Genomic DNA, 26,586 nt, shown 5'->3' with positions numbered 1-26,586 from the left:
CCGGTAAACCCACAACCTTCAGCGTGGGCGTTATGGCCATCACAAACATGTCACAGTACTGCAGAGATTTTGTTTATGGCCAGTTTTGGGGCCAGTTTATGGCCAGATTTGGGGGCCTATCCCCAGCAGGAAATAATGAAAGAAACCAGAGGGGAAAAAAACACCTTACCTGTGGAAGAACAAGGATAAGAACTGCAGTGGAATTGTCACCAGAAACCATGCAAGCAAGAAGAGAGTAAAGTGAAATACTTAAACTGTTGAAAGAAAAAACAACCAACCTAAAATTATTTTTTTATTTTTTATTTTTTTTGAGACAGAGTCTTACCCTGGCTCGGGCTAGAGTGCAGTGGTGCAATCATGGCCCTCTGCAGCCTCGAATTCCTGGGCTCAAGCAATCCTCCCACCTCAGCCTCCTGAGTCTCAGCTGGGACTACAGGCACATGTTACCATGCCAGGCTAATTTTTGTATATTTTTGTAAAGACAGAGTTTCCACATTTTGCCCAGGCTGGTCTCAAACTGCTGAGCTAAATGATCCACTCACCTTGGCCTCCCACAGTGCTGGGATTACAGTTGTGCACCACTGTATCCAGCCTAAAATTCTATATCCAGCAAAATTATCCTTCAAAAGTGAAGGAGAAATAAAATAAATACTTTCTCAGACAAACAAAAACTGATGGAATTCAGCACCAGCAAGCCTGCCCTTTAAGAAATGTTAAAAGATTTTCTTTAGGCAACTTAGATCTACATAAAGAATGAAAGAGGATTAGAAATGAAATAAATGAAAGTAAAGAAAAATATTTATTTTTCTTATTCTTAATTGATCTAAAAGATAACTGAAGAAATAATAGCAACAATATACTGCGTGATTATAGTGTATGAGTAATTGAAATGAGTGACAAATGCTCTGCATTAAGGTATGTGCACTATATACAAGTTAAACGGAAGAGTGTTATTTGAAAGTGGACTTGGTCGGGCGCGGTGGCTCACATCTGTAATCCCAGCACTTTGGGGAGCTGAGGCAGGTGGATCAAGAGGTCAGGAGATCGAGACCATCCTGGCTAACACGGCGAAACCTTCTAGTGAAAATACAAAAATTAGCGGGGCAAGGTGGCACACACCTATAGTCCCAGCTACTCGGGAGGCTGAAGCAGGAGAATCACTTGAACCCGGGAGGCAGAGGTTGCAGTGAGCTGAGATTGCACCATTGCCCTCCAGCCTGGGCGACAGAGTGAGACTCTTCTCAAAAAAAAAAAAAAAAAAAAAGTGGACTTAGATTGGTTAATATATAATAAACTCAAGAGAAATCACTAAAAGTTGTTTTAAAAAGTATAGCTGATACACTAAGAGAGGAGACAAAATGAAATCATGTAAAATAATTAAAACCAGAGAAGGCAAAAAAAGAAACCTTGGACAACAAATAGAAAACTGTTACAAACATGGTTGATATTAATCCAAATATATTAAGAAACACTCTAAATGTGAGGGGTCAAAATACACCAGTTGAAGACAGAATTTGTCAGAGTGAATTTAAAAAAAAAAACCAACTAGGCCAAGTGCAGTGGCTCACGCCCGTAATCCTAGCACTTTGGAAGGCGTGATTATAGTGTATGAGTAATTGAAATGAGTGACAAATGCTCTGCATTAAGGTACGTGCACTATATACAAGTTAAACGGAAGAGTGTTATTTGAAAGTGGACTTGGTCGGGCGCGGTGGCTCACATCTGTAATCCCAGCACTTTGGGGAGCTGAGGCAGGTGGATCAAGAGGTCAGGAGATCGAGACCATCCTGGCTAAGGTGAGCAGATCACTTGAGCCCAGAAGTTTGAGACCAGGCTAGGAAACATGGCGAAACCCCATCTCTACAAAAAATACAAAAATGTGCCAGGTATGGTGGCATGTGTCTATGGCCGCAGCTACTCAGGAGCCTGGGGTAGGAGGCTCGATCGAGCCCAGGAGGCCAAGGCTGCAGTGAGCTATGATCATGCCACTGCACTCCAGCCTAGGTGACAGAGTAAGACCCTATCACAAAAAAAAGAAAAAAAACCCAACTACATGTTGTCTACAAGAAGCCCACTTTAAACATAAGACTGAGAGGTTAAACATAAAGCAATGGAGAAAGATATATCATACTACACTAATGAAAAGAAAGCTGAAGTAGCTATATAATTTTAGACAGCTGACTTCAGAACAAAGACAATTATCAGAGATAAACAGGGGCATTACATAATAATAAAGGGAACAATTCTCCAACACATAATAATTATAATTAGTTATATACCTAACAATAGAGTGTCAACATATGTGAGGCAAACACTAAGAAATGAAAGGAGAAATAGACAAAAATCCATTATTAGAGTTGCAGATGTCAATAACTCCTGCCAGTCAGTAATTGATAGATTAAGCAGGCAGAAAATCAATATGGATATAGTTGATCCGAAAGACATACTAATCAACTTTTAGCTAAATGACACTTCATCTAATTTACAGAACACCCCAACAGCAGAACACCATTTTTTTTCAAGTTCACATAGAAAATTCACCAAGAGAGAACGTATTCCATGGAATACTATGCACCCATAAAAAAGGATGAGTTCATGTCATTTGCAGGGACATAGATGACGCCTGAAACCATCATTCTCAGCAAACTAACACAAGAACAGAAAACCAAATACTACATGTTCTCATAAGTGGGAGTTGATCAATGAGAACATATGGACACAGGGAGGGGAGCATCACACACCGGGGCCTGTCACGGGGCAAGGGGGTAAGGGAGGGATAGCATTAGGAGAAATACCTAATATAGATGACGGGTTGATGGGTGCAGCAAACCACCATAGAATGTGTATACCTATGTAACAAACCTGCACATTCTGCACATGTACCCCAGAACTTAAAGTAGTAAAAAAAAAAAAAACAAACAGCAAGAAGCTCACAGTCTGCAACTTGAAAGAGGACCCTCACAAGAACCCAACCATGCTGGTACCTGATATTGGACTTCCAGACTTCCAGAACTGTGAGGAAAAAAACATTGCTGTTGTTTATATGCCATCCGGGCTATGATATTTTATTATAGCAACTTGCTCAGACTGATATGGTTAATGTACGGATGTTTGCCAAATTTTTACCTTACCCTCCACCATTAAAGAGACTTGTTACTTTGCTACTTTATTTTCTTCCCCTTGCCCATTCTTCAACGATGGTCCTTTCTGGGCAGATTTGTTCTTTTGGGCTAATGAAAAATTGATGGTTATGGGTGGAAAACAGGACCAGATGGGTAACAGAGAAAGGGGGTGACTTAGCAAAATAATTTGCCAATCTGTTTATTAATACTGAGGAGAAAAACATAGAACGAGTTAAAACCATGAGAGCAGGAGATTAGGGAAGGCGTTTTTCGAGAATTTAGAATTGGAGAAGTGAAAAGGCACCTACAATGTGCAAAAAAGATGTAAAGGAGAGAAATGGAGAATTTGCTGTAGTGTGTAAATGTTCTTTTTGTAGAATCATAAAAGAAATCCACAGGGAAGCTATGATTCAGTATAGATTCATCTGTACCTAGTTGTTATTAATAAACATTTAATTACTTTGAAAAAATATTTTGAACTAAATGAAAATATAACATATCAAATTTGTGGGAAAATATGATATAGCAAATGATAGAAATCACAAGTATGCTCTCAATAAAATTAAACTAGAAATCAATAACAGAAAGGTAGATGGAAAACTCAAATATCTGGAAATTAAATATACTTCTAAATAACACAATTCAAAGAAGAATCCTCAAGAGAAATGTAAAAATATTTTGAAATAAATGAAATACAACATATCAAATTTGTGGGATTCCCCAAAGCAGTGCTTAGGGGAAAATTTCTAGCTTAAACGCATATATGAGAAAGGAAAAATCTATAATCCATAATCTAACCTTTCACATTAGGAAACTAGAGAAAGAGGAGTAACTTAAGCCTAGAGCAAACAAAAGATATAATAAAAATTAGAGAAGAAATAAACTGAAAACAGAAAAACAACAGAGGAAATCAATTAAACCAAAGCTGGTTCTTTAAAAAGGGTAAATAAAATTGACAGATTACTTGCCAAGCTAACCAAGAACAAAGAAAGAAGACAAATTAACAATATCAGAAATGAGGCCAGGTGTTGTGGCTCACACCTCTAATCTCAGCACTTTGGGAGGCTGAGGCTGGAGGATCACTTTGGCTCAGGTGTTTGAGACCAGCCTGGGCAACATAGCTCTACAAAAAAATTTTTAAAAAGAAATGAAGGTGGAGTTATCATTATTGATCCCATGGACATTAAGAAGTTAATATGAACAACTCCACACCTACAAATTTGTTAATATAGATGAAATGTACCAATCCTACAAAATAAAAATTTTTAAGGGCAATTAAACATATACAGATTGGAAAGGAAGAAATAAACTGTCTTTATCTGCAGTTGACATGGCTGCCAAATAACTGACAAATGCCTGGTGCAAAGTCCCAGCATACAAGATTAATATACAAAAGTCAGTTGCTTTCCTATATACTAGCAATGAACAATTAGCACTCAAAATGTAAAAGTGCCATTTATAATAGCAGTCACCAAATGCAGAATGTGACAGAAGAATTTTAATGTATCACAAATGTGTGAAACAACCTCACTGAAAGGGATGGGGGAATAAGGTACTGACATAGGTAAATTTGGAAATGAGTGGAGTCTATAAGACTAAAGGCAAAAGGAACTGTACATGGCACTCTACTCCAGTTGATAAAGTTGTTTTCCACAGGGTTACAGGTTTACAGTTTTGAAACCACTATATATTTATATAATTAATAAACAATAAAATGGATGGCAGATGGTAGGAGACAGGTTTCTCACAGTTGGAGTAGAAGGTTACAAATAAGCAAGGGGAGGCTAGAATGATCCATGCAGTAATAGACTGTAGTTGGAGACACTAGTATAAATTCATGTTTAGCCTTATATAAATACAGATGGTTATATACAGAAATATTTATATTTCCATAAATACTTTATATATGTATGGGTATTATATACACATATATCTTTTTGCTATGTCAACTGAGAGGGCCTAGAAGCAATTTTATTTCAGCAGCAATGCGTGTGTCTAGCACCCAGGTCTTGTTTTTCTAACACCATTCTCCAACATAAGATACCAGGGCTACTTGGAGAAATGACTGATTCTAGGACTTGGGCAATATGAAAGATAAAGCTATAGCGTCTTGTAGTGCCAGAATGTAAGTAAATACTAAAAAAAAACCCTCCACAACATAACAATGGAAGCATGTCAAATGAATACAGGAGCCAACTGAAAGCTCCCAGTGACCAAAGCTGGAACAATTTGAGCAAAAACATGTAAAGTAGTATTGCGTTAATCCAAAGTAAAATAGTCATGAGCCTACATTGTTACAAATAAACTGAATATATAAATAGGTGGGGAAGAAGAGTCAAATATCCTCTGCAGAGGGACTCCAAATAATTTTTGTCAATACTCTGCCTTCAAGGAGGTAATAATGCCCTACTCCTTAAGTGTGGGCTGCCAATAGTGACTTTATTCCAAAGAATACAGTATGGAAAGTGAAAAATAAAACTTAACCTTGGAGAAACCTGACAAACACTACTTCAGTCAGGTTACCAAGGATAAGAACAGTGGTAAATGTATTGACGGTATGTCCCCTTTATATGATGAGAATGGCATTTTACCTCTGTGGTCTTCTTCCCAAAACACATAATGCCTGTGTAATCACAAGACAAGCAAACCCAAGTTCTGGGACATTATACAAAATACCTGACCAATACTTCTCAAAAGTGTCAAGGTCATCAAAAAACAGGCAAAGTCTGAAAAGCTCTCACAGCTAAGTGGAGCCTATGGAGACATGACGACTAAATGTAACCTGAATGGGATCTTGGAACAGAAAAAGGACATTAGGAGAAATCTGAATAAAGTACATACTTTACTTAATAATATATCTATCAATATTGGTTAACTGTGACAAATCCACCCTGCTAATGTAAGATGTTAACAATAGGGGACAGTGCATATGGGATACTCTGTACTCTTTGTAATAATTCTGTAGATCTAAAACCATCCTAAAAGTTTATTTTAAAAAAATACTGTAACGAAATAAAAAGCTACTCAAGAGCCAGGGGGAAAAATCACATAGGTAGATGGGTCTGTTGAAATAGTAAAGCAGAGCTTAACAGAAATTTCCTGGAAGACAATTCGTAAGAAAAAAGGGTCAGCAGACTAGAGATTAACAAATGAGAATAGCACAGCATCTCGTCACTCAGCTTTTTCTCCTGGCTCAATCTCCACTATCTAAATCCAGTGGAAAACGGCTATATGCAAAAATACACACAAGTCAACAAAAAACATGGAAAGCAGTGTTTTGTAAAAACTTTATAAAATATCAAGGCCCAAGTGACAATTGGGTACTAACAACCTGAATTAGGATAACTCTATTGTAGGTAGAGACGGAATTCTCCACTTTTCTGTTGGGACATAGTGTTGCTTAGTCCATCATGGTCTCCAGCCCAGCAGCAGCAGCTACTGCCTTAGGAGGGTGCAGGATCCATGAGAAAGGGGCATACTACCTTTCAAGTATGGCATTACCCAGAAAGAGTGGCACCCATCTCTCAGCTGTCGGGACTTATTTCTGGGCATAGGTGAGACCTCCTTCAGCCCTCCCCAAGCGTCTGACTGGGTACTGGTTCTGCTAGTGCAAGGGGAGAGAGTAGGAGCCAGCCTAACACAGCTCACACACTCAATACCTCATTTGATCTTCTCCACATGTCTAGGCTAATTTTATCCCCGTTTCACAGATGTCAAGGCTGTCCCTTACAGCAATGGAGCTGTAATAACCATCGAGTTGACTCCTCCAGCTTCCAGTCCTAGAAGTAATGCAACTTTTACCCATCATTTTATGTCCTGACAAGAATTTTAAGTATATCCACTGTCTTTATAAGTTCACTGGGCAGTTCATTTGAATGCTTATTCAAATGAATGAAATTCAAATATTCACTGTTTTCCAATATTTTAACTTTTATTATTTTTATGATTAAGAAATCTGTTTTTAGGAGAAAAATGGACAGATGAACAAAAAAGTACAGAAAAAATCACGCACAGATAACCACTGTTAATCTTTTAGTTGACACAGCTTTCAGAATTGTTTTCTATACATAAATTACTAGGTATCTTTGTAGTTTTACAAAAATGTACTGATGCCATATGTTTGGTTCTGCAAGTTGTGTTTTTTAATTTTACAATGCACCATCAACATTCTTTCCATGTAACGGATGAAAATTTGCTACTAAGAACACCGCGTTGCAGTTGGGTCAGAAGGCTGCTAGTAACAGGAGGGATGCCTAAAGTAAAGTACTACCGTAGGGGTAAAGCACATGGCCTGGTAAATGCCTGCCAGGGACACTACACATAAGGAATGTCTTCAATGTCCCTTCGTGGGGCCCTGCAGCCACCCCTGAATTCCCTTGGGCCTCTAGGGTAGAAGGGGTCCTGTAAATTTCTTTGCATCCACAAAAACGCCCCCAATTTCTGTTTGCTTTTTCTCTTCTCATCCTGCACCTTAGCCATATTGTCAAATTCTCTTATCATGTCCTCATTGCTGAAATTCATATCGTGTATGGCCTCTTTATACTCCTTGAGGTAATGAGCCAGCCCCTTATTAGTTTTTCTTTTGGCTTTCCTGGGTACATCATCCTCAGCTGGGCGCTTTCCTGCAGCCCTTGTTTCACTCCCTGGCTCTCCTTGACTCTCTGGCTTTCCCTCTATCCCTGGTTTTCCCTCTCTCTCTGATCCTCCCTCCATCTCTGACTCTCCCTCCCTCTCTGACTTTCCTTCTTCTTTTGCCTTTCCCTCACTCTCTGGCTTTCCTTTATCCTTTAACATTTCCTCATCTCCTGTTTTGCCCTTGTTTTCTGTCTTTCCCTCGTTTTCCAACTTCTTGTCTTCCAGAGTACAAGCTACTTCTGGCTTTCTCTCGTCCTGTGGCTGTTCTTCATTTTTCATCTTTCCTTGGTTTGAAGCCATTCCTTCATTTTCATTGTAGAGTTTTTCCATGTCGAGATTTCTCCTCCTTTTCGTGCCCTGGGGGATGGGGGTGGAGGGAAGAGGAGACAAAGAGGAGACATGGGAGACTGAGTGCGTGGGATGAAATGCAGGTCTGGATAGTACTTGCATCTCACCCCTGATGAGGGTTCCCCTGAGCTGGCGGGGCCTCCAAGAGGGCCTTCTGCCCACCACGTAGCCTGCCACTCCTCCCACACACGTGAGCCAGCCATTGCCTGGCAGGCCCTGTCACTTTCTCTGCAGTGGTTCAGCCTGGTAAGGTGTGTGTTAATGTGGGTGGGGGGATGGGCGGGGGCCCCAATTCGGCTCTGGCCGGGCCCTCCACACTCTCAACCCTTGTGGGCCCCTGTCCATGCAGCCCCCTACTTTCACGGACCTGCGGGGATTCTGGACAGGTTGCTCCTCTTTTTCAGGCTTCGCAGAGCGCTGGGAACAACAGACGCGCAGACCTGCGGACACACAGGAGACAGGGGTAGGGGTTGCGCGCTCAGCGGGCTCACAGGGACTCGGTTCCCTTTCCTGAGTCCAGGCCCTTCTCATCCAACGTTTTCCTCCCCTACCTCCCCCGCACCCCAGCCGCCATTTCTTTCCAGGCCTCGGGCACCAAACCAGGATGCTTTCCAAACTAATTTAGGGTCTCTGTGTCCTTCTTCCTCAGAGGCAACTCTCCTCCCCAGGCTCGCGGTCAACGTTTTTCTCTATGTGCGGGAACGGCAGAGGGGGTTTACTTCCACTGTCTCACTACTGGGGCGTCCCCAGCCCACCATCTCCGGCTCCAAAATGGACGGAGGGCAGAAAAGAGGATGTGCCTGGAAAGCGAGCATGGATACTTGGAGGTGCTCGCCTTCCTCACCCTCTGCCCACTGCCTACGTGCTCCCCCTCAGCCACCTTTAGCCGTTTTCCCACCGCCATCTCTGTCCACACTCGGGCCAGCTTCCCTCGATTCGACCCGACCCCACCCCCAGCCTTTCCCGGTACTGTACCCGTTCCCCTTCCGCCATTCCAGTATTCCGCTGGCAGCGTGGAAGGCCCGCACACTGACCTGGAGGAAGCTGGACCAAGAATTAGGAGCCCAGGAACTGGAGCAGACGGGACCCAGCCGCGGGGACAGAGGGCGGGCACTCGGACCGGTGCCCACATCTGCGCCCGGGCGGATCACGTGAATGCCGCAGCACAGGAGTTCCACCGCCCCACGCCCCACGCCCCGCCTCCTAGCCAGCCGCTTCCAGCTACCCACCACCTCTCTCCAGCAGGTACCCTCTCACCTCCCTGGACCCTTTTGTCCTTTTCTTCTTGTTAAGAAATTAATCAAAGAAGGAATTTTAATGAAAATCGCAAAGTTGTTTTTTTTTTTTAATGAGTTGGGCGGTCCAGAGGAGGAGTCTTGATAATGTTGCTCTTAAATTCCACAGAAATAACGTAGACCCACCCGATAAAATCGTATAAATGTGAACTCAAGTACTGTATAAAGAATAGAATATCGACTTTAGAAAAAACTTAATAAAAATTTTCCAAAATAAATGAAATTGCCCCTTTTTCCTGACATGTACAAACATAAATTTTCAAATGAATAAAAAAAGTTATATTTGAAGCAAAATAAAAACGATTAATTTATCTTAAGTGAGAAACTGAATATACAGAGACAATGACCAGACCACATACGAAAATAGAACTGAGACCCACAACCGTTACTGCAAGCAGCTCGAGAAGCCAAAGTATAGCATCTGCAGAAATGTTCAGGACTTTAATCAATTTGCTAGCCTTTCTGGCCTTTTTAATTTTTTTGACCTGATGACAAACAAGAAAAACCCAAATATGAACCCATACTCAATCACATAGGATGCTTGCCTCTAGTTGGCCTGCCTCTAGCTTCCTCACGTCAACAACATCCAATCAGAGCATACTTGAAGTCTTTGTGTTTTTGTTTTCCGCTATAAAGCTTTCCCACTCCCCTGCCTGCCTTTGAATCTCTGCCAGATTCAAATGATGGTGGCTTGACTTCCTTGCTATAAAAAAGCTGTGAATAAGTAGCACTTGTTTGTTCTCTTATGGGTAGTCTCCGTTTATCTCCACATAAGCTTTTGGTGTGGAAGGCCTTTAAATATAGTCACGTGCCACTTAATAATGGGGATATGTTCTGAGAAATGCATCAGGCAATTTCGTGGTGGTGCGAACATCGTAGAGTGTGGTTATACAAACCTATATGGTATAGCCTACTACACTCCTAGGCTGTATACTATAGCCTGTCGTATTCTATGCTGTCTGTTGTCGTTGGCCAATCGATATGCAGTGTGACTATATAACAAAGAGACAAATGCTGATAGATTAGATTACATGAAAATTTTTAACAGATTTGTTGAAGGACTGGGGACACATGCACCCTCCCCTGCTCTTATTGAATATATTGGTGAAATTTTTCTGAAGATCAACTTTGTAAATTATTTAAAAATAAAAATATTGGCCAGGCACAGTGGCTCACACCTGTAATCCCAGTGCTTTAGGAGGCTGAGGCGGGTGGATCACCTGAGGTCAGGAGTTCAAAACCAGCCTGACCAGAATGGTGAAACCCCCTCTCTACTAAAAATACCAAAACTAGCTGGGCGTGGTGGCGGGTGCCTATAATCCCAGCTATTTCATAGGCTGAGGCAGGAGAATTGCTTGAACCCGGGAGGCAGAGTTTGCAGTGAGTCGAGATCATGCCATTGCACTCCAGCCTGGGGGAGAGAGTGAGATTTCATCTCAAAAAAAAAATTAATATTTGATCTTTTGTGTCAGTAATTTCACTTTTTCTTTTTTCTTTTTTTTTTTTTTTTTTGAGACGGAGTCTCGCTCTGTCGCCCAGGCTGGAGTGCAGTGGCCGGATCTCGGCTCACTGTAAGCTCCGCCTCCCGGGTTTACACCATTCTCCTGCCTCAGCCTCTCGAGTAGCTGGGACTACAGGCGCCTGCCACCTCGCCCGGCTAGTTTTTTGTATTTTTTAGTAGAGACAGGGTTTCACCGTGTTAGCCAGGATGGTCTCGATCTCCTGACCTTGTGATCCGCCTGTCTCGGCCTCCCAAAGTGCTGGGATTACAGGCTTGAGCCACCGCGCCCGGCGTAATTTCACTTCTAATAGTTACCCACAATGATAATTTTCTTTCTTCAACTTTTATTTTAAGCTCAGGGGCACATGTGCAGGATGTGAAGGTTTGTTACATAGATAAACATGTGCCATGGTGGTTTGCTGTATAGATCATCCCATCACCTAGGTATTAAGCCTGGCAGCCACTAGCTATTCTTCCTTATGCTCTTCCTCCCTGCCCCCAACAGGCCCCTGTGTGTGTTGTTCCCTAACATGTGTCCATGTGTTCTCATCATTCAGCTCCCAGTGAGAACACACGGTGTTTGGTTTTCTGTTCCTGCATTAGTTTGCTGAGAATAGTGGCTTCTAGCTCCATCCATGTGCCTGAAAAGGACATGATCTTGTTCCTTTTTATGGCTGCATAGTATTCCATGGTGTATATGTACCACATTTTCTTAATCTAGTCTATCATTGATGGGCATTTCAGTTGATTCCGTATCTTTGCTATTGTGAATAGTGCTGCAGTGAACATACGCGTGCATGTATCCTTGTAACAGAATGATTTATATTCCTTTGGGTATATAGCCAGTAATGAGATTGCTCAGTCAAATGGTATTTCTGGTTCTAGGTCTTTGAGGAATCGTCACAGTCTTCCACAGTGGTTGCTGATTTACACTCCCACCAACAGTGTAAAAGCATTTCTTTTTCTCTACAACCTTGCCAGCATCTGTTGTTTTTTGACTTTTTAATAATAGCCATTCTGACTGGCTTGAGATGGTATCTCATTGTGGTTGTGATTTGCATTTCTCTAACTATCAGTGATGTTGAGCTTTTTTCATATGTTTTTTGGCCTCATGTATGTCTTCTTTTGGGAAGCGTCTGTTCATGTCCTTTGGTTACTTTTTAATGGGGTTGTTTTTTCTCGTAAATTTGTTTAAGCTTCTTGGAGGCTCTGGATATTAGACCTTTGTCAGATGGATAAATTGCAAAAATTTTATCCCATTCTGTAGGTTGTCTGTTCACTCTGATGAGTTTTGTTTGCTGCATAGAAGGTCGTTAGTTTAATTAGATCTCATTTGTCAATTTTTGCTTTTGTTGCAATTGTCGGTGCCTATGTCCTGTATGGTATTGCCTAGATTTTCTTCTAAGGTTTTTGTAGTTTTGGGTTTTACGTTTAAGTCTTTAATCCATCTCGAGTTAATATTTGTATATGGTATAAGGAAGGGGTCCAGTTTCAATTCTCTGCATATGGCTAGCCATTTCTCCCAGCACTATTTATTAAATAGGGAATCCTTTCCCCATTGCTCGTTTTTGTCAGATTTATTGAAGATCAGATGGTTGTAGGTGTGTGGTCTTATTTATGAGTTCTCTATTATGTTCCATTAGTCTATGTGTCCGTTCTTGTACCAGTACCATGCTGTTTTATTTACTGTAACCTTGTAGTATAGTTAGAAATCAAGTAGTGTGATGCCTCCAACTTTGTTTTATTTGCTTAGGATTGTCTTGGCTATTTGGGCCCTTTTTTGGTTCCATATGAGTTTTAAAATAGTTTTTTTCAGTTCTGTGAAGAATGTCAATGGTAGTTTAATGGAAATAGCATTGAATCTATAAATTACCTTGGGCAGTATGACCATTTTCATGATATTGATTCTTCCTATCCACGAGAATGAAATGTTTTCCATTTGTTTGGGTCCTCACTGAAATCCTCTCTGATTTCTTTTAGTAGTGGTTTTTAGTTCTCCTTGAAGAGGTCCTTCACTTCCCTTGTTAGCTGTATTCCTAGGAATTTTATTCTTTTTGTAGCAATTGTGAATGGAAGTTCATTCATCATTTGACTCTCAGCTCGCATATTGTTTGTATATAGGAATGCTAGTGATATTTGCACATTGATTTTATATCCTGAGCCTTTGCTGAAGTTGCTTATCAGCTTAAGAAGCTTTTGGGCTGAGATAATGGTGTTTTCTAGATATAGGAGAATTTCATCTGCAAACAAAGATAATTTGACTACCTTTCTTCCTATTTGAATACCCTTTATTTCTTTCTTTTGCCTGATTGTCCTGGTCAGAACTTCCAATACTATGTTGAATAGGAGTGGTGAGAGAGAGCATCCTTGTCTTGTGCTGGTTTTCAAGGGAAATGCCTCCAGCTTTTGCCCATTCTGTATGATATTGACTGTGGGTTTGTCATATGTGGGTGTTATTATTTTGAGGTATGTTCCTTCAATATGTAGTTTATTGAGAATTTTTAACATGAAGGGATATTGAATTTTATCAAAGGGTTTTTCTACATCTATTGAGATAATCATGTGGTTTTTGTCTTTAGTGCTGTTTATATGATTAATCACATTTATTGATTTGTGTATGTTTAACCAACCTTTCATCTCGGGGATGAAGCCAACTTGATCGTGATGGATAAGTTTTTGATGTGCTGCTGGATTTGATTTGCCAGTATTTTATAGAGGATTTTTGCATCAATGTTCATCAAGGATATTTATCTGAAGTTTTCTTTTTTTGTTGTATCTCTGCCAGATTTTGGTATCAGGATGATGCTGGCCTCTTAATATGAATTAGGGAGGAGTCTTTCCTTTTCAATTTTTTGGGAATAGTTTCAATAGAAACTATTCTAGCTGTTCTTTGTACCTCTGGTAAAATTCAGCTGTGAATCTGTCTGGTCCTGGGCTTTTTTGTTGTTGTTAGTAGGCTATTTATTACTGCCTCAATTTCAGAACTTGTTATTGGCCTATTCAGGAATTCAATTTCTTCCTGTTTCAGTCTTGGGAGGCTGTACGTGTCCAGGAATTTATCCATTTCTTTTAGGTTTTCCAGTTTACGTGCATAAAGGTGTTTATAGTATTCTCTGATGGTTTTTATATTTCTGTGGGGTCAGTGGTGATATCCCCCTATCATTTCTGATTGTGTTTATTTGATTTTTTCTCTTTTCTTCATTAGTCTGGCTAGCAGTCTATCTATTTTATTGATTTTTTCCAAAAACCAGCTCCTGGATTCATTGATTTTTTTGAAGGGTTTTTCATATCTCTATCTCCTTTAGTTCAGCTATCATTTTGGCTATTTCTTGTCTTCTGCTAGCTTTAGGGTTTGTTTGCTCTTGGTTCTCTAGCTCTTTTAGTTGTGATGTTAGGTTGTTAACTTCATATCTTTCTAGCTTTTTGATGTACCCACAGAGATAATTAAGACAGTGCTAAAATAGTCTTATATTTAAAATGTTCACTTTGGGAAGCCAAGGTGGGTAGATTGCTTGAGCCCAGGAGTTTGAGACCAGCCTGGGCAACATGGCAAAACCCTGTTTCTGCAAAAATTACAACATTTAGCCCAGTGTGGTGGCACACACCAGTAGTCCCAGCTACTTGGGAGGCTGAGGTGGGAGAATTGATTGCTTGCTCTTGGGAGATAGAGGCTGCAGTGAGCTGTGACTGTGCCACTGCATTCCAGCCTCAGTGAAAGAGCCAGACCCTGTCTCAAAAAATTTATGTTAAAAGATTCCCATAGCAATTATTTATTGAACACTTATTATTTGTTTGTATTGTAACTACAGTAGTGATTCCATTGGCTTAGTTTATAATTTTAAAAAAATGGAACAACACAAATGTACATCATTACAGATTTAGTTACATAATCTTCTTAGTATACCTGCTTAATCTGGTTATCTTTGGGTGTTTGGTTTATAAAAATAATTAATCCTTATATATTGGGCACTTAATACACAGTAAAAATAATTCTTTATTAACTGTTCATCCCAATTGATAGTGACACTACTATGTGTGGTGGGACACAAAGGACAGCCACAAGTATGTGATGTTGCCCTCTAGAGATGCGACTTACGTTAGCAGCACTGTGCTAGCTACCTTGTCTTATCTGGCGTGCTATTTCATTTATCTCTGGTGGGGCAATTCACACTTCAAGGAAGAAGAATGACTTATAAGGCTACAATTTTAACCAATATAGTACTGAAATAAGCACAGTAAGAGAAATAAAACAAGAAAGCCCACTAACACACCCAAGTATACAAGTTTTTAGTGTGTGATAGGGAAACATTTCTGATCAGTAGTAAAAAATAGGCTATTATAGAAACCATATTTGTGTAATTAGTTAAATATTTGAGGGAAAATTAAGAGCTTTATTTTCTGACATACATTCAGATATCTTCAGGGTAGGCAAGAGACATGAAATAAAAGGCATCCAGGTTGAAAGGAAAGAAGTAAAACTATCTATTTGCAGGTGATGTGATCTTGTATATAGAACATCCCAAAGAATCCACTGAAGAACTGTGAGAACTAACAAATGAGTTCAGTGATGCAGCTGAATATATGATTTATATACAAAAGTTAATTGTATTTTATATGCTAGCAATGAACTATTCAAAGAGGAAAGTAAGAAAACAATTCCACTTAAAATAGCATAAAGATAATAAAACACTTAGAAATAAATTCAATAAAAGATCTAAGACTTGTACACCAAAAACTAAAAAAAAATTGTTGAAAGAAATAAAAGAATACCTAAATAAATGGAAAAACATTCTATATTCATAGATCGGAAGACTTAATATTTCCAAAATTGATCCATAGAATCAATGTAATCTCTATCAAAATCTTATCTGGCTTCTTTGCAGAAATTGGTAAGCTGGTCCCAAAATCGACATGAAAATTCAGGAAACCCAGAATATACAAAACAATATTTAAAAAGAAGGAAAACATTGGAGGTCTCACACTTCCAGATTTCTATCAAGGCAGTGTGGTACTGGCATAAGGACATATAGATCAATGGAATATAATTAAGAGTCCAGAAATAAACCCTCATACCTACAGTCGTGCCAAGAAAATTCAACTATGAAAGAATAGTTTTTTTAACAAATGGTGCTGAGACAAATGGATATCTACCTTCAAAAAAATGAATTTGGGCCTCTTTCTCACACCATCTACAAAACTTACTTCAAAATAGATTAGAGTCCTAATTGTAAGAGCTAAAACTATCAAATTCTTAGAAGAAAACTTAGGTGTAATTCTTTATGACCTTGGATTAGGCAGTGGTTCTTCAGATATGACAACAAAAGCTCAAGAAACAAAAGAACTATAGATAAATGGGACCTCATCAAAATGCAGAATTTTTATGATTCAAAGGACATCATCAGGAAAGTGAGAAGACAACTAACAGACTAGGAAAAATTTTTGCGAGTAATGTATCTGATAAGGGACTTGTATCTATAATATATAGAAATACTTACAACTAAATAATTTTAAAAACCCAATTTTAAAATGGGCAAAGGATCTGAATAGGTATTTCTCCAAAGAAAATATACGAATGGCCAATAAATACATGAAAATGTGCCCAACATCATTAGCCATCAGGAAAATGCAAATCAAAGCCATAATGAGATACTACTTTATACCCACTAGGATGGATATAATAAACAAGAAATATAATGACAAGTATTTGCAAAAAATGTAGAAAAATTTGAACCATCACATACTATAGGTGGGAACATCAAATGGCACACTACTGTGGAAAACAGTTGGGCAGTTCCTCAAAATGTTAAACATGGCATTACCATATGACTCAACAATTCCACTCCTAAGTATATCCCCAAGGCAAATGGAACAATATGCTGACACAAAACTTGAATATGTATGTTCCTGGCAGCATTATTCATTATAGTTAGAAAGTAGAAATATTCTTAAATACCTATCACTCAATGAATAGATATATAAAATACGGTATATCTGTACAATGGAATATTATTTGGCAAAAGAAATGGAAAAAGAAATGGAACAAAGTGCTGATACATGCTAAAACGTGAATGAACCTTGAAAACTTTGTGCCAAGTGAAATAATCCAGTCACAAATTATTACATATTGTATGAGTCCATTAATATGCAACATTTAGAATTGGTATATCCATAGAGACAGAAGGTAAATTAGTGGTAGCCTAGGGCTGGGGGTGGGAAATTGAAGGGAAGATGGTAGTGACTGCTAATGGGCATGAGATTTCTTTGTGATGATGGTTGCACAACTCTGTGAGTATACTAAAAAACCATTTGATTATGTACCCTACATAGGCGAATTATATGGCACGCGAATTATATCTCAATAAAGCTGTGATAAAAATCTGTCATAATATTGATTATTTCAAAGTATTATATATGCAGATTTTCACTATAATGGATTGAACTAAAGTCACATAATTTTTCTCTATTATGCATGTTTTAATATTTATATGTTAGTACCTTTCCTTGATTATTTTATTTGGATTTATTCTAAAAACTTGAATTAATGGATCAAAAGTTATGAGAATTTTAAGATTTCTTGATATATGTAGCTAAATGTTTACTAGGTTGTTAATTATAAAAAATACAGAAAATCAAACATATATAATGTAGAGGGTGGGGTTGTATGCTATATTTTATTAAATTTTTCTATGCATATTTCATATACAATTTGTATATTTAATGAAATTGTACTGTATATACTGTTCTGCTACTTGATTCTTTCACTTAAAACTATATCTTCAGAACATTCCCACGTCAGTCTACATTTTAGTGGTTGCATAATATTCTACTCTTCACAGTTACCAAAATTTATTTAATCAATTCCCCATTGATTAGCATTAGAAATGTTCCATATTTTTACTGTTAACAACATTGATCTATTGAATATCTATATGCATATTGCATCCATTTATTTACCTGAGGAAGAGATTTAATTTCCAAAGTTGTTATGTCCCACTCCACATATGATGTGTGACCTTTCCATTCTTCCCATTGACAGATGTGGACTTTGTCTCTTCCTTTTGAATTTGGGAGGCTTGTGACTACTTTGATCTGTATAGTACAGTGTAAATCACTTTGTGTGACTTTTAAGGTTAGGTCAAAAAGCCCCACAAGGTTATCTGCCTGGCATTTTTGGAACATTCACTCTTGGAGAAGCAGCTGCCATGTAACAATTCTTCCTACCCTGAAACCACCATGCTGAAAAGGCCATATATATGCTCTTTAGTTGACAGCTCCAGCTGTGTTGTAATCCAAAAGCTAGCAATAACTGCCATCCCTGTTAGTGAGCCCTCTTGGATTTCCATCCCAGTCCAGCTTTAAGATGATTGCTGTCCTAGCTGACATATTTTATTGATTGATTGATTGAATGAGACAGTCTCGCTCTGTCACCCAGACTGGAGTGCAGTGGTGCAATATCAGCTCACTGCAACCTCCGCCTCCGGGTTCAAATGATTCTCCTGCCTCAGCCTCCTGAGTAGCTGGGATTACAGGTGCATGCCACCACACCAGGCTAATTTTAGTAGAGACGGGGTTTCGCTATGTTGGTCAGGCTGGTCTCAAACTCCTGACCTCAGGTGATCTACTCACCCTGGCCTCCCAAAATGTTGGGATTACAGGCGTGAGCCACGGTGCCTAGCCTCCAGCTGACATCTTGACTTCAACATCATGAGAGTCCCAAAATAAGAACCTAGCAGCTGAACACTTCTTGAATATAAATGGTTAAATTTTGGAGTAATTTGTTATACAGCAATACTAACCTTAATAATCTGTATAAAATATGAAATAATACTAGGAGTAAAATAAATCATAAATAGCCCACAAAGCCTAAAATATTTACTATCTGGCCCTTTATGGAAAAAGTTCATCAGCCCATGTCTTAGACCAAAGGAAACAATTTAACCTCAACCACCACAACAATTGTCATCATTGAGATGTGATGTTGAGTGACTACTAACATAGATGCATATCAGGGTACAGGTATCATTCTATTCATTTGTGGGGGTAACTCAAAATGCATGTAATTTTTTATGTTTTATTTTTGAGACAGAGTCTCACTGTTGCCCAGGCTGGAGTGCGGTGGCATCATCTCGGCTCACTGCAACCTCTGCCTCCTGGGTTCAAGCAATTCTTGTGCCTCGGCCTCCTGAGTAGCTGGGATCACAGGCGTGTGCCGCCACACCTGGCTAATTTTTGTATTTTAGTACAGATGGGGTTTCACTATGTTGGACGGGCTGGTCTTGAACACCTGACTTCAAGTGATCCACCTGCCTCGACCTTCCAAAATGCTGGGATTACAGGTATGAGCCACCGCACCCGGCCAAAATACATATAATTTTAAAGTTACAAAAGTATTATCCTGTGTAATTTTGGAACAACCAATACTTGAGTACTGGAAACTCATATCTAAAAGTTGATAACCTGGCATAGTGGAAAGAATATAGAATTCAGACTTAGTATTTACTTTAGAAAAGTAACCTCTTCTAGGCCCAGGGGTTAGCCCATCTGTGAAATGGGAGTATAATAGTTGAAAGACAAATAATGTGGAGAGTTGGTAAGGATACAGAGCAACGAGAACCCACATATACATTCTGGCTGGAACTATGAATTGAAAAAGCACTTTGAAAAACTGTCAGTATTTACTAAGGTTAAACATTCATGTATGCTCTGACTCAGCAGTTGCACTCCTGGTATATATGCAACAGAAATGAGTTTTTATGTCCACCAAAAGATGTGAACAAGATTGATCATTAAGTACAAAACATAAAGCAATGCAAATGTTCATCAACATAAGAATAGTGTTATAGTCCTACAATGCATTACAACACAGAAATGAAAATGAACAAATTACAGCTTCAAGCAACATGGGATAAAAACACATATATAGCACTGATACTTCCATTGTAATCCCTCTATCACCCTCCTGTCTACAAAGCCACATACCTATGGAGTTGAAAATGGGTTCAGGTTTGAGGCCACAAGAAGAAATTCAAAGACAGTGAAAAGCAGAAGCAGCCCCTGGAATTCAGCATGATTGCTGATATCCCCAGTTGTTGGAGTTTGTTAAGAGAAAAATGTGCTTACACATTTTAATTTGAATTAATTACCCAAGTGAATATTGAGGGAGATCAAGCAAATCAACATAGCATTTAGATTTTATTTTAACGTATTTCTTGTCAAGCAGGTTAATGTAGAGGGGCACAGTTTCTATGAGTCTCTGATAGGCTCAAACACTCAGTCTAATGCCATGTCTGATAGAGCAGACGCTGGAGTGAAATTCAGGAGATCGTCCTGGGTTCTGGTGTCAGACCTAACCCAAAACCTACCCGGCCATGGGTAAGGTCCTTCAGCTCTGTGGGAAGATCCCATCTGGGAAAGGACTCTCAGTTACTAGAAGGGACAGAATTCACTATTCACAATTATTTTAACAAGTGCAATGACTATGCATATTATTTATTCTTAAAACAAGATTGCTGATAGTGCATGACAAAATATCTGGTCAAGTATCAGGTCCACCCAAAGCCATATGGTCCCTGCCTAGTTTCAACCTCCAAAGGCTGATGTTGTTTGCACTTACCTCTGTGTGGGACGATCTTGGAAGCAGAGGTAGTTAAATTATGGATGGGTTTTGGTATTACTTAGTAATGGTAGAAGCCGTGAGGGGCAGGGCTGGCCTATCACATCTCTCAGATGGACCACAGGTCAGCATGCAAGGACTGGACTGATGACCCACTAAAGAGAGGTCTGGGTGCTCTCATGTTCCCCTAATGTCCTCCTCAGGGACTGGGCAAAACCTGCCTATGACCCTAGATTTGTTTTTAAAGTCCCTCAAAATAAAGGGAAAGAGTGGCTACTTTTTCAAACTTTCTCCTCCTCACACCATCCTTATTCTCCTCTTGTCCAGTAGTAACAGGCCAGGATCAAAGAGAAGGTGGGCAGTAAGGGGCCAGGAATAAGGACCAAACCCATTATATTGGTGGCTGCACTGGGAGCTGGGATTTCATCCTTCTGAGTTGACGTCGTGGGTTTTATTTTCAGGCATATGTGCTTGGAAGTGAAAAAAATAAGATAACATTCATTTAGCTTGTGTGTGTGTGTGTGTGTGTGTGTGTGTGACATTATTTTTCTTAATCAGTTGCCATATGCTATGGTTTGAATGTTTGCGTCTACTCCAAAATTCATGTCGAAACTTAATATCCAATGTAATGGTATTAAGAGGTGGAGGCCCTAGCAGGTGATTAGGCTATGAGGGCTCTGCCCTCATGAACAGGATAAGCGACTTTATAAAAGGGCTGGAGGGAACTGCCTAGGCCCCTTTCGTCCCTACACTTTCCTCCAAATGAGGATGCAGCAACAAGATGCTTTCTTGGAAGCAGAACCTGATCCCTCAACTAGATACCAAACTTGCTGGTGCCCCCTGAATTGTGAGAAATAACTTTCTGTTCCTTATAAATTACCCAATCTCAGGTATTTAGCAGCATAAATGGACTAACATGATGTATGAGGCAAGAATTATGTCCACGACTACTAGCCCTGAATTTATATCCTTAAATCTCCATGAATGGAAGCAAAAGATTAGACAATGAAGCAACCAAACCTAAACAAAGAGCCACACCAGTTTCCTCTTCAACATTCAAGACTGAACATCCCAGGAAGGCTCTTATTGGTTCAGCAGGGTCACTTCCCCATACTCTGGGCCAATAGCTCAGGGGCTGCGGGTCCTACATTGGCTGACCCAGCAGAGAGTGGGGTATGAGCTGCACTCACTGAATGCTCACATCATCCAAATCTTGCATAATTGCAGCTCATTAAGATTTGTGATTTTTAAAAAGACTTTTGACTGGGAAAGAACAGAATTGAATAAACCTCAATGAAATAGAATAAAAATTTCAGAGTCCAGAGAGCTTGGCAAGGGGATTGGATTGTTTCTTGAAGTTTTTGATATATATTTCTGTGCTTTTTGTTTGTTTTCATTATGTATTAACGTGGATTCAAAAAAAGCTTGTGATATTTTTATTCCAGTAACACTGTTTCCCCAGGAGTCCTGCTTATAGTACATTATTTACAGCAGTTAAAGCTGTTTCCCGTAGTCTTTTTTTTTTTTTTAACAAAGAATTAGAGCACTCTTGTTCACTTAATCTCCTTGTTCGTGCACCCATCAGGTTAATAATCAGATGTACTCATTGCCCCATCTAGCCTTTCAGCATCAAGCCCTGTTTTTTTCTCTACTTACCAGATTCATCTGTCTCAATCACCCCTGCACTCTCAGCCAAATTATAACGCATTTTTAATGTTCTTTCACTAATGTTTCTATTTACTTTCTGAATTTACAAGAGGAAAATGGCAAAAACACTATAACTGTCTTCATGGATATGATATATTAAAAATGCCTTTTTGCATAATACAATGTATATGAGACCAATATGCTAGAATAATTTTGGTAAAACATTTGTATGGCATGCTGACAGACACTGGCATTTTGAAGCAGCATGATATAAATTAAGTGACTTAATGAAATGTTTTTTTTACAAATATGTCCACAGCTCTTTCTCTGAAAGAGAAAGCCTTTCTTTTCAAGCCACACATGGCTCTGAAAAGAGCCTTGGTTTTCCAAAATGTCGTTCCAAATGTGTAAGTCAATCATGTGGTGCCTCTTTGGGCAGTTTACTTGCAGATGATTTTATTGTAGTTTTTCCAGGTCTCCTCTGCAGTAAAATCCTTTTTTAAGTCCTTTTATAAGATTTTTCCTAATACACCAAATCATGATAAATAACAGTCTTGATGAGAGGGCTCACTTTTTCTGAATCCTGACTCTAATGATGGTAATGCTAGTATTTGCCATGAAACAAACATTGTATAACTCATTATATTAGCAAAGGAAGTTAAATCATGTACTGAGATTAACTGAAGATTACCCTTTTTTCCTTTAACATCATAAGGTGAATCATACTTGTATTTTACTGGAACGTCTTTATATTTTTGGATGAACCCTGCTTTGTCCTTTTGTGTTCATCATTAACTATGATGCCAGATATAATTGCTAATATTTTATGTAGGATTTTATATTCTTGTTTATAAATGTCACTGGTCAGAACTCCTTTTAGCATATTTTCTTTACATCAAAATGATATTTTTTCCCTTCATAATCTGACACTATTCCATTAAGAGAAAAAAACACCTGTTCCTTAGTGGTTTGACATGAAATACTTTTGGAAGCCTGGCCTTTTGGGATGGTAGCTCATTGGTGACCTCGATTTCTTCCATTCTTCTTAGTCCTTAAATCTCTTTTGTGGGGAGGAGAGTGGGTTTAGTTTCTGTAATTTATGTTTTCCACAAATTTATGCATTCAATCAATATTTTCAGTTGTATTATCATAGATATTTGAAAGAGATATTATTTCCATTGAATAATATTTCCTACATTATTTCTCTCTTTTCCCTAAGGAGGTTAGTTAGATGTTTAGTAACTTTTTTCAGCCAAGAACACTGATATTTATCCACAAATTATACAGTTTAAAGTATGTTTCTAGGACTTAAGTATTGTCAAGAAAGTGATTTTTAACTTGTTTAATGCTTATGAATATTTTACATGTTAATAAATATTCCTGGTTTTTTGTGTGTTGTTTGGAGACCATAGTTTTGTCATCTTTCCTCGAGTCACTGAGGTTTTTGATCAGAATTAGAGGCAGTGGTTTGTTAGCCAGATCTCTTGTTTTCCACGAGCTCTTCTCCCATGTGGGAGGATTCTTGCTCAAGCCACAGTGGCTTAGCCTAAGGTGACATTAGATTCTGGGTTAGTGGACAAATAGCTCAAACATGGCCAGCATCATTCCTCTGGCATCACGGACCTGGGTTATGGAGATCAGAATCACTCAACAAGTTGAAGCTGAAATTGTTACAGTTTAGCTGCTGTAGATGGTATCTTCAAAGTGCTCTTGGTGGAGCCTACAGGAAGCTTCCAGTGAGACTGACCATTTCATGCCTTCTCATTGGACTGTACCACATAGAACTATCGAATCATATTTGCCATTGTGTGGTTTATTGGCAGGGTTTCCTCGAATTACATTTCATCTAATTAGAAATTGTGTGTGTACCCAGTACTTCATTTGAATACAGGGCCTATACATGGGCACCACCCTGTCACCAACCAGTATCTCATTCCAAGGTACTGAAAACAATGTCTGTCATGGCTGAGCATCCTTCTAAATCTTACTTTAACATAAAGGGCTTTAAGAAAGTCATTTCCAAAACACAGAAGGGGAAGATGTGAAAAGAGATGCTGCGGAGACAGTTGAGTAACTGTCTATATTTACATCTATGTTTACAGGGTTCTGAAGCAATTTCATCCTTATATCAGCACTACATTAAATTCCTTGGGCATCATGAATGATTTTCTTATCGACATCTTTGAGCACATCACCACCAAGGCTGGCTGCCTGGTTGCTACACTGAGTGCTCCACTATCACCTCCAGAGACATCCAGATCACCCGAGCCCGATGCTGTCTGGGGATATCCACAAGCACACTGTATTCAAAACCAAAGGTAAGAACCATGTTCCAGTAATGTTGAATCTACTTTAGTTCTTGAAGTGTGATGTCCTGCTAATTTTAAAACATCTTCTTTTTTTGTTACAACAAACTAAATATTATCAATTTTAGTTTAATGTATCTATGGTCCAATTTGTTTAAAAAATAAAATAGTGGGTTATACTTAATAATGTTGCATTATACCACTTTACTAATGAGTCAGTTCTTTTAGTTATTTTTGTAGGTCAGCCATTCATCGGACCTGTAAGATGTTATCTACATTTTTCATTCTCATTCCCTCACAAATATATGCTGAAATTTTCCAGAGATACCTTATATATTATATCCAACAGATTAATTGCAGGAACATATATAAGAATTCAGCAGACTTCCATTAGAATAAATATTAAAGAGATTTTCAAATAAAAAAGTCCATCTCCTTATGACTTGTTTTAGAAAACACATTTTTCATATAAATTTACAATGTAAGTTTACAGGATGTAATGGATATTTTATTGTAAGTTTAAAATGAATTAATATAAATATATTAAAAATTTCTGTTTTACTATTTAATATAATAAATATTAACAGATATGACTACATGAAATTGTAAAGCTTCATTATTTTAAAACTGAAAATAGCCTCTTTCTCAGGGGTTTTGCCACAAGAGAGGAAGGCCATTCTTTTCCATACTTTCACCATACAAAATTCATTTGCATATTTATAGACTGGAATTATTTCCATTTCTTTAAGTAACTAAAAGCGTACAGAGCTATAAAATTGCTCCTATAGAATCAGAATCAAACAACCCAGAAGGGTGTACTATAGATAACACATAATTTTCCTTTGAAGAACATTTTTTCCTATAGCTTTTCTATTTTTGATAAACATTAATTTCAAAGTATGGTTATTCTTGACCACAAAATAAGGCTGAACTCATTAGATTTGGCTTGTTTATTTACACAGATACAGCAGAAATCCTAATTTACTATATAGTCCTTCTTTAGTATTCATTGCTAAGAGTTTTCATAATGATGATCACATTGGACTTTTTTACTGTATTAAAAAATATATATAACATAAAATTTACCATATAAATAATTTTTGGTGTACAGTTTAGTGACATTAAATATATTCACATTGTTGTGCAACCGTTATCACCATCTGTCTCCAGACTTTTTCATCTTCCCAAACTGAAGCTGTACCCATTAAACGACAACCTCCCATTCCCCCCACAACCCCAGTCCCTGGTAGCCACCATTCTACTTTCTATCTCTATGAATTTGACTATTCTAGGTACCCCATATAAATGGACTCATACAATATTTGTTTTTTGTGTCTGACTTATATCACTTAGCATAATGTCTTCAAGGTTCATCGATGTTATAGCATGTATCAGAATTCTATTCCTTTCTAAGGTTAAATAATATTCCACTGTATGTCTATATCACATTTTATTTATTTATTCATCCCTTGGTGGACACTTGGGTTGTTTCCATCTTTTGGCTATTGTGAATAATGCTGTTATTGACCATTGGCATACAATATCTATTCACGCTCCTGTTTTCAGTTCTTTTGGGTATGTACTTAAAGTGGAATTAATGGATCATATATTAATTATATGTTTAATTTTTTGAGGAATTGCCGTGCTATTTTCCACAGTGGCTGTACCATTCTACATTTCCATCAACAATGCACAAGGGTTCCAGTTTCTCTGCATCCTTGCCAATACTTGTTATTTTCTGTTTTTATTTTTGTTTTTTCTCATATAGTAGCCATCCTAATGGATGTGAAGTGGTATCTCATTGTGTGGTTTGGTTTGCATTTCCTTACTAATTAGTGGTGTTGAGCATCTTTTCGTGTACTTATTGGCAATCTGTATATCTCCTTTGGAGTAATAGTCGTTCAGGTCCTTTGCCGAGTTTTTAATTGGATTTTTTTTATTGTTGAGTTGTAGGAGTTCTATATTCTAAATATTAGTCCCTTATGAGATATATGATTTGCAAATATTTTCTCCCATTGCATGGACTGCATTTTCACCATGTTGATAGTATCCTTTGATGCACAGAAGGTTTTTATTTTGATAAAATCCAATTTATCTATTTTTTGTTGCCTGTGCTTTT

The 26,586-nt window shown here is 38.4% G+C and overlaps 2 protein-coding genes across 3 annotated transcripts in view; one reads left to right on the top strand and one right to left on the bottom strand.

Annotated features, from left to right (window-relative positions):
* Positions 1–7,034: 7,034 nt before the first annotated feature.
* Positions 7,035–9,274, bottom strand: LOC116273527 (transcription elongation factor A protein-like 4). 2 transcript variants are annotated; one of them, XM_031662635.1, is made up of 3 exons: positions 9,081–9,274; positions 8,473–8,545; positions 7,035–8,114 (listed from the first exon to the last, which is right to left on the bottom strand). In XM_031662635.1, exon 3 carries the CDS (start codon positions 8,085–8,087, stop codon positions 7,437–7,439), a length of 651 nt encoding a protein of 216 aa, XP_031518495.1. In that variant the 5' UTR covers positions 8,088–8,114; positions 8,473–8,545; positions 9,081–9,274; the 3' UTR covers positions 7,035–7,436. The 2 variants fall into 2 exon arrangements, with proteins under 2 accessions (XP_031518495.1, XP_031518494.1); XM_031662634.1 differs by having other exon boundaries at positions 9,140–9,274.
* Positions 9,272–26,586, top strand: part of LOC100998165 (ras-related protein Rab-40A-like) — a 90,825-nt gene continuing 73,510 nt past the window's right edge. Inside the window, exons 1-2 of the mRNA XM_031662633.1 lie at positions 9,272–9,350; positions 24,264–24,479. The gene's annotated coding sequence lies outside the window, so the exon portion shown is untranslated. The remainder of the gene's footprint in view (positions 9,351–24,263; positions 24,480–26,586) is intronic.

This window comes from Papio anubis, unplaced genomic scaffold, assembly GCF_008728515.1.
Source record: "Papio anubis isolate 15944 unplaced genomic scaffold, Panubis1.0 scaffold82, whole genome shotgun sequence".
Taxonomy (NCBI): domain Eukaryota; kingdom Metazoa; phylum Chordata; class Mammalia; order Primates; family Cercopithecidae; genus Papio; species Papio anubis.
This window is presented reverse-complemented; position numbering and strand designations above follow the sequence as displayed.

Coding starts and splice junctions, on each gene's coding strand:
- LOC116273527 (XM_031662635.1), bottom strand. CDS start 8,087: ATGGAAAAACTCTACAATGAAAATGAAGGAATGGCTTCAAACCAAGGA.